The sequence below is a fragment of the Myotis brandtii genome, unplaced genomic scaffold, assembly GCF_000412655.1.
Source record: "Myotis brandtii unplaced genomic scaffold, ASM41265v1 scaffold246, whole genome shotgun sequence".
Classification (NCBI taxonomy): Eukaryota; Metazoa; Chordata; class Mammalia; order Chiroptera; family Vespertilionidae; genus Myotis; species Myotis brandtii.
In genome coordinates, this window is record NW_005359310.1 from 24,729 (window position 1) to 33,885 (window position 9,157).

At 42.1% G+C, this 9,157-nt stretch overlaps 1 protein-coding gene across 3 annotated transcripts in view; it reads right to left on the reverse strand.

Annotated features, from left to right (window-relative positions):
- Positions 1-583: 583 nt before the first annotated feature.
- Positions 584-9,157, reverse strand: part of LRRC2 (leucine rich repeat containing 2) — a 16,877-nt gene continuing 8,303 nt past the window's right edge. Inside the window, exons 6-9 of one of the 3 annotated variants that reach the window (XM_005867190.2) lie at positions 7,517-7,662; positions 5,821-5,976; positions 2,712-2,848; positions 584-2,071 (exon numbers count right to left, since the gene is read on the reverse strand). In XM_005867190.2, the coding sequence (XP_005867252.1) occupies positions 2,022-2,071; positions 2,712-2,848; positions 5,821-5,976; positions 7,517-7,662 (489 nt within the window). In that variant the 3' untranslated portion in view covers positions 584-2,021. Of the gene's footprint in view, positions 2,072-2,711; positions 2,849-4,177; positions 4,725-5,820; positions 5,977-7,516; positions 7,663-9,157 lie in introns of those variants that run through there. The other 2 variants (XM_005867189.2, XM_005867191.2) reach the window with 2 other exon arrangements.

Here is a 9,157-nt window from a genome sequence, read left to right on the forward strand (position 1 = left end):
CGATTGGGGCAGGCGCCATCAGCGGGTGCGGCTGCTGCATGCGCTGACGGTGCCGGCCCCACTCGCACCCGCTGATGGCATGGAGTGATTGGGGCCAGTGCCAGCAGTGAGTGTGAGCGGGGCCATCACCGGCAGCAGGTGCAAGCGCCAGGCAGGACCACGTCGCACAGGAGCAAAGAATTTTTAGTAACCACCAGAGGCTCACCTCATGACAGCAACCGGCGCCCTGCTTTGGTCTGGCGCCCCGACTCACTTGCTCCACCATCCCGCCACGGCTGACACCCACCATGTCCCGCGTGAGCCCCCTGGTGGTCAGCGCACGTCATAGCGACCAGTTGTTCAGTTGTCCCACCGTTCGGTCTATTTGCATATTACGGTTTTATATATATATATAGATTCTTAAGAAGCATAACAAAGGTAGCATAACCTTGACAACTCTCAGAGGAGGCTGGAGAAGAGGTGGGTGTGTATGGGGGGAGATAGTAGGCCCCAGGGTTTGTTCCCAGGACTGCAGCAACTCCTGTGCCTCCAAAAGGTACTTTTGTACTTTTAGTGCAAAAGTACTTTTTTTTTTTTTTACAAGAAGAGTGGCTCATTACCTTGTTGGTCTTGCATAACTGGGCAAGCCAAAAGCTCTCCTTCTAACATAGCTTGCCTGACACAGGATCCCACAACTAAGGGTCTAGTTGATGAACTCTCCCACACCAGTGGCAGAGGAACAGGAAATGTGTCCTCCAGTAATGGGGCTTTAGGTACTACAGGCTCTACTTCAGGAGGAGGGGGTGGTGGTAGTTCCTCCTGGTGTTTTGTAGGCTTTTGATCCTTGATATGAAGTGGGCATAGTGCAGCTCGAACAAGAACCCACATAGTTAATGATGTCAAGGGCACTCGTTTTCCCTGGGCCTGACTTCTTTTTAAATTCCTGCCCACTTGTTCCCAGAGAAAACTGAGGCCCCACTTGACTCTTACATATTGCTGTTGTTCGGCGGGCAGCTGCTGTCCCATTGTGAAACTTTAGCTGAGAAACAATTCCCTCGAACATGGAAATCTCCAGCAGGCTCGTGACTTACTGTGCAGTTACTTTTGTTTTTGAGGTTTCCGCTGTGTCTCGTGTGTTCCTCCTCACATGGGGCACCACTTGCTGGGGCTGACCAGCAGACCCTGATCATCGACAGATGAATGATTACTCTGACATACAATTGCTATGAAAGAGAGGGCTAAGGGACTGCTTGGCTAGAGAAACCAAACAGACCTGTTCGCCTACCTCCTCAGGCTTTTATTTTAACAACAGCTTGAACTAAAATTAACTGTTAGATACTATCAGAAGGGTAAGCGTGTCCTTTAAGTGAGGACATCTACAGACTAAGCATAAAGATTCCAATAAACACCCGGGGGCTCAGACTTGTTTGGAAAAGTCAAGGCAGGGGCAGATGCCTTCAGCCAACTCCCCCTGGAGGTTCTGACCTTTCGGAGTTTCCTCCTTACAAATTTTCCAACCAAGTCCTGTGCTTCCCCACACCCACACTTGCAATTTAAAGCATACGGTAATAGCAATTTGTATAAACCCAAGGACAATTATTCTCAGTAAAAGAAACAATGCATTAAAGCTCCTTCAAAATCACAAAATAAAATAAACTCTCATCTGAATTCATCCAATAGAAATGCTCTTTCACCGCCCCTCTATCTCTTGATGCCTAAAAACAATACAACTTCAGAATTTGGTCTAAGTTACAATTTTTTAAAATAATGCATTTATAAACTATTAAATGTGCATTATTTGGAAACAAGTATATGCAAATGAACCTTTAACTTTCAATCTATAAACCCATTGATCAATTCCCCAGTCCACAGAGAGAAGTATTCATACACTTGGAATTTGAAAGTCATTTTCCTGAAGTTACGACCTGGCTTTTAGGCTTGCTGCTTAAGCATAAGCCATTACTTCTACATGACATGGCCCACAGCACGAAGATTCGCAGCTGCACAGACAGGGAGATTCTGCGGTCTTCTGATGGATGGCATCAGAGCTGAAGGCTAAAAGACACTTTGGTGGTATAGCTGGGAACAGATTCTGTAACAACAGGAAAACACATACTCAGCCATTCTCTGTTCCATTACGGTGTGTGACTACATGATCAGAAGAACAGGACTAATGCCTTCTTTCTGTTTATGCATTCTTGTGACGGGAGGCACACTGTGGAAATCGCACTTTCCTGCACCTATACACTCCTCTGTGTACTCAAACTAAATGGGTTGAGTTACTAGTCTGCCATCTTGTGCTTTCCATTTTGTGATTTTGATATGGGTATACCTTGATTTATATAAGAGATGACTTTTTCTAATATTGAATTTAAATGGGTTTTGAAATAGAATCTTATTATCCCATTGAGTAGGATACTGTTGTCAATGTCATTTAGTTAAAAACTCATGTACAATTAGCAATGCAACAACCCTCACGTTTTAAGTGTATGTTTCTCTGTAAGATAGTCGATGGTGTATCAAGCATTCAAGTGCACTAGGCAAATCAAATATTTTAAGGAAAGGTATCTTTTGTTTTTGGTAAATAGAAAGGTAATTTAGGAAGTAAACTGCCCCTAACCAATTAACTTTTGTCAATTTTACTTTTATCAATAAATCATGTATGTAAGTATGGCATGAGTTAATGGAATTTTGTATATTCATTTAAAATGTTTTAAATATGAGTAACCTACCTCTTTCTTTAAGATCTTCAATATAGGCTCTCATAAATTCTTTATCAAAGTGTTGACGATCTTGTTCACTTTCCCTCATTTCTTCACCATCTTGACACTGAATATTATCAATGGGATTGTCCATAAGGTTTACAAATCTAGTCAAGAAAATATGGACAATATCACATTTTCCCTTGTGCATTCTGAACTGCAAAATTCCTCCCATGGGAAGTCAACCTTTGTTGTCCTAAACCCCAAGTTCTCACTTATTCTTGAAAGTCACAGTTGACCATAAAATTATCACCACCAGTGGATTCCACTGTGGAACAATCCATCAGGGTTATGGAATTAGTATTCAGGCAGAGACTGTCCAGAGGCCTGATGGGGAGATGAGAGCTACTCAGCCACAGACAGAGGGCAACGGGCAGGAGCCCAAAAGGTGGACAGTGATGCTTCTCTCAGTCAGATCCTTAAAACTGTATGATGCCTTCCTGGGCTTGGTATTACTCCCAGTTAGTGACGTCTTTTTTTTCATTTGTTTCTTAAATTGATGGGGTTGACATTGGTCAACATGAACATGTAGGTTTCATGTGTGCATTTCTATGTTACAAAAGTTGTATATTGCACCGTGTGCCCACCACCCAAGTCAAATCTTCTCCTGGGATATAAAACTGAAACTTATGAACACAAACAGCTGTGTGATGGTTGCCAGAGGGAAGGACATCTACTCTTAAACCAGGCTTAACTAAAAAGAACTCAGATAAAATCCCCATAAAGGAGGTATTTCTACAAAATAAACTGACAAACAAAAAAAGATCCAGAGACACTGAAGCAGAAGGGGTGGGGGGAGAGATTAATCAATGAACTGATATGCATATATGCATAGCCCATGGACAGACAACAGTGCAGGGAAGACCTGGGGAGGGGGAGAGAGCTGAGTGGAGGGGGTCAATGGGGGGAGAAAAGAGGGCGTCTGTAATATTTTCAACAATAATGATAAATTTTAAAAAGAAAAAATATCCTCAGGTGAGGATTAACACACACACACACACACACACACACACACACACAAGAAATGAGTATTTAATGAGTGAATAAATGCATAAATGTTTGGTTTTTTTACAGTTTTATTTTGGGGGGAGGGGAGGAGGTTGGGCATTTTTATATCTTTAAAGGGATGTTAACTAAGAGATAGTGGTATTTAGGTAAATGTACCCTTAAAAAACATACCAGGGCCCTAGCCGGTTTGGCTCAGTGGATAGAGCGTCCTCCTGGGGACTGAAGGGTCCCGAGTTTGATTCTGGTCAAGGTCACATGCCCAAATTACTGGCTCGATCCCCAATAGGGGGCATGCAAGAGGCAGCTGATCAATGATTCTCTCTCATCATTGATGTTTCTATCTCTTTTTCTCTCCCCATTTCTCTCTGAAATTAATAAAAATATATTTAAAAAACAAAACAAAATAAAAAAAGACATAACAGGGTTGGTCCTATTTTATAAAATGTCTTAGGCTTCTGCTGCCTGGGCTGCAGAATGGAATCTATTTCTGAATTTTCTGTAATTGGCACCATGCTGGGAGCACTGCAGGTCCTCAATAAATATTCACAGATTTTTTTTAAAAGGTGTTTCCTAGATGAACTACTGCTAAGGAAAAAGTAGTTAAGTGAAAGAAACTAAAATGGCATTTGGTCTTCTGTCTTCACAATTTTAAAAGATGTTTTAAGTGAAAATGATATAATTATTTAGGAAATCCCTCAACGCGTCTTTGGTTGCAACGGTAGGCCCTGCAGTCTCAGCATTGTTAGCTCACTGAAGGAGGAACACAGGAGGCCAGAAGGGTGATTGTCCGCACACCAGGTGGCTGAGCCTGGATGGCTCCAGCACCCAGTGACGGAAGTCAGCAGCTTTTAAAGGACTTTTGGCAGCTTTTTTCTGGGCGGAGACTCCTTTATGCATACCCGGAGGGGAGATAATGGAAAGTGGCCACCACAATGAAATGTGATCTTCAGCAAAGGGAATGTCTAGTGAAATGACCTGAAAAGCCAGTTCCAAGGGAGGGGTATCAGTTCAGTTGCTGGATCAAACCTAACAAAAATCATTCTAACTGGTTTTAGAAAATTATATGCAATAAGTACATGTGGCTTATCCACACACATCTGTCATATTTTAGCATGTTTTTTCCATTCATTGTATTTAATGTCTAAATATAGAGAAAGCAAAAAGGTTTCAATTCTTATCTAGATCCACTCAATTTTTCCTTTGCAATCTTTCATTGCATTAATTGTTATTGTCTTTCCCTACCCCCAAAACAATCTGCCTATATTTCATCATTCTTCATTTTTTAATCAAAGTAAGTCACCATACATATTTTAAATTTTGAACAATGAAATGGTACTTTTTATTTAAAGCAGCAGTCTCTTGCCCGCCCCTTTGTTACCCTGGAACCCAAAGGCAATCTTTCATTGGTCAGTCACTGTTTTTGTTGGGGGCAGAAATATTAACCATGCTCAGTTAACCGTGATTGTTCTGTTCTGATTAGAGAAGGCACATTCTGATCAGCTGGGAGTTAACCTGGGAATGAAGTCCATTCTCCTTTTCCAAGAGCTGCTTATCATCATGGAAAGATTAACAACCTTATTGCCTAGAGTCTAGACAATGGAATCCCAGGCCTCTGGCCCACTGTGCCTTCAACCAGCATGTAGATTGCATAGAAATCCTCTGAGTTCTACCTCCTCATGTTACTGTCCAAAAACTTCAAAATCCTGTAAAAAGCATCAGAACTCCCGTGAACTGGGATCTGAGACAGGACCTCAGGCTCCAGACGCTCCTCGCTCCTTACCTTGTGTCTAAACATGTCTCTACTGAACGTGTCTCCACGAGGACCTCTGGTCCACTCACTTTCAAAGTTATTTTTTAAATAATTTTTTTATTGATTTCAGAGAGGAAGGCAGAGAGGACAGAAACATCAATGATGAGAGAGAATCATGGATCAGCTGCCTCCTGCACGCCCCCTACTGGGGATGGAGCCTGCATACCCAGCATGTGCCCTGACTGGGAATCGAACCTCGACCTCCTGGTTCATAGATCGATGCTCAACCGCTGAGCCACGCGCTGGCAGCGGTCTACTCACTTTAAAGGTGTGGAGGAGTCACAGAGGGCCGTCGGGATCTCCACCAGATGGTCCCCACTGACGACTAACAAAGTGAGCTTCTTCAGGTTAAGCAGGGCATAGGGAAGGTAGGTCAGCTTGTTCTTATACAGGAGAAACGTCTGCAGCTCCTCGAGCCTAAGAGGACGGAAAAGGGATCAGAGCACAAGGACTCAGCTTCCCAGCAAGGAACACTAGAGTGAACTACCCATCAGTCCCAGTGGGAAATCACGAATTAGTTTATCTTTTATATGTGACCCTTATGAGAAAAAAACTAACTTTAGAAATTAAACAAATTCCTACCAGGTGACACAATTTGTGTTTATTTTTTTACTGACTTCATTGCCGATTGAAGACAGATATAGCGGCAGCATAAGCACATTGCACAGTATGCAGTAGGGGGCCTAAAAAAATCAGCATATCCTTCCAATATGGATGTCTATCCGCTATACTGTGCACCCAAAACTAATACAAAACAGTGTTGAATGCAAACTGTAATCGAAAAACTTTAAAAAATCAATATATTCCTCCCAGTGTCTGCCTCATTCCAAGGGTGAACAGGGCACGGGAAAGAAGTTATGAAAATAAACCAATTTCAGCCAATGTTTCCTTTTGTAGATCTTGAGAGTACAGTTATTCCTCTCTCGTCGTATTTTCTAACTTTACAGTAGGAAGAAGTCTGTGGGGAAAAGGAAATGAGCGGGTGATGCTCCAATGCATTTTACTCTGGTTTCCGTTTTATTCAGTTTTTTCTTTCATCCATTTGCATAATCTTGACAGACCCCATAAATATTTCACAAAGTTCCCTCCTATCTCAAACCAAAGCAGTTACCCTTGACTCTCACAGACTGAGAAAGCATCGCTACACATCACATGTACCAGGAGCAGAAAACAGAAACAGGAGCCGGCCTTCAGACAAGGCCACTTTTGGTGTCTTATGGGACTTTCTAAAGAAGGTGGCAGATTTCAGGAGGCCAGAGATTTTGTTTCATTCACAACTTTAAACCCAACCTGCCATACAGGCGGACTAATAACATTGGCGGAATGAATGAATGAATGATATATGATTCAGTGTAACAATTTTTTTAAAACATGAAATAGCTACAAGGGTATAATTTGAAAACCTTATAGGCATCCCAATTCTGTTTGAAAGATTATGTATAATAAATCAATAAGTGAAACTAATAAAAATTACCCTCACTGATATTCTAAACATGGAGTGATATATTTCTATTCCATATATAATAATTTCACTTTTCTACTTCCGTAGAGTAAAGAAAAGTGAATGATGCCATTCTATTGGGGACCGAAGTAAAGTTCACCAAAACAAGGAAGATTTGTTCAGATGAACATATACAGGTAGGCAAAAGTAGGTTTACAGTTGCTCATATGAAAAACAATACAATAATTATTAAATAATATAAGAATTGTGTTTTGCAAACTCACAACTGTAAACCTGCTTTTGCCCATCCCTGTATATACACATGTACATGTATGATGTAGACTAGACACTGTCTTATTATATAAAAAAACCAAACTCATTTCCTAGAAACAATAAACTCTGGAGAATTCATTGATTTCAAAGACCATTCATGTGCTATGCAAGTTTAAAATGTTAGGGTGTCTAAGATGTTAGTAACTAGTCCATATACCTCACCTTCAGAATGCAAGTAGCTACCTGTCTATGTCTTGTGGCAGGTCATTCAGGCTATTGTTGCTGATATCCAACCACTGCAAACTGGACATTCTCAGGACACAGATGGGGACACTGGAAAACTTGTTTGCGGAGAGATCTACAAATGTAACTTGCTTCAAATTACTTAACTAGAAGGGAACAACAACATATTCCAATTACTTCTGTAAGAGAGAGAGTTAAGTTCGACTAATAACTTTTCAACTGATGTCTCTTCCCAAAGGCATTCCTATGAATATATGCAAAAGAGGTCAAAACATTATGTTTTGCGGACCACTGTGCAACACACTGGGGGTGCGAAGATAAGTAGCTCACAGTGGCTGCCCTTGAGGACTTGGTGGTTTCATAAGTAAGCAATGCAATTTTAAATAGTAAATGGGCAGAACAGAATTCTCAGGGGGTGATGGGAATATCTTAAAACTGAGTTGATAAAATGTTTATTTATTTATTATTTATCTTCAGGGGAGAGCGCAAACGCAGTCCCCCACTACCACAAAATAGGCAGTCGAGTTTCCCACATTTGGGGAAATCCCAGGGGTCAGCACATCCAGAGTGCAGTGGGTAAGCCTTGCCCTGGGAAAACCACCTTCGTGATCATGACATCTCCCCTGCCAGGTGAGTGTGTGAAATGTACACTTATAACCACTGAATTTTATGGCATGTAAATTACACCTCAATAAAGCGGGGAAAGTACAAGGAACAGAGAGAGCAGCCTAGGAGGCCGTGTCCTAGTCCAGATGACAGACCACTTGGACTTGGACTAGGGTGTTGGTGGGAAGGTGCTGGGCAGTGGTCAGATGTTGAGGGCCTGCCCAAGAGGACTGACTGATGGCATGGAAGCAAGAAAGGTCAGAGGTGACTTGGCTTGCTTGTAATCTGACCGCGTGAGAGAGGACTGAGCCATTTCCCAAACTGGGGAGGGATGACGCTGTGCAGGGAACCATGACCTCGGCAGCGTTCCCTCCCCTGGACCACTGTCAAGCATTTGCTGGGGCGAGATGGGAGTGGGTAGAAGCAGCCACCTCCTCCCACACAGAAGCTTTCAGAAAAGGAGATTAGCAGTGTGACCAGCAGCCAGGCCTTGTCTGAACCTTGCCAGCAATACCATTTTTAGCCTCTTCATCACCTGCAGGACTGTCAGACCCTTATCTCTTCAACACAAGAGGCCTGTTGAGTCTTATTTGGCAATTAAAACCGTTCACTGTCATTTGCTCCATTTTATCAGGAGATGATTTGAACTCATTTATCCAATGAATACAGACCAAAGGAAACTAATAAATATTTTTCAGTTAATAAATGTCTTAAATCCTATCTGTAGGACTACGTGAGTTACCTACAAGTTGTGTTCAGTATATAAATTTTTAAAATTATACCCCCTTTATTTATTTCCAGCTGTTTCTAATGTATTTCACCATTGTGGATAAATAAACCAGGTCTGTATCACAGACAATAGGCATCATCCTATCTAATAAAAGAGAAACATGGTAATTAGCCATACATCCGCTACCCTTCCCATTGGCTAATCAGGGCGATATGCAAATTAACTGCCAGCCAAGATGGCGGCCGGCAGCCATGCACTGAAGCGAACAGGGAGGCTTGCTTGCTCCAGTGACGGCGGACTCCAAC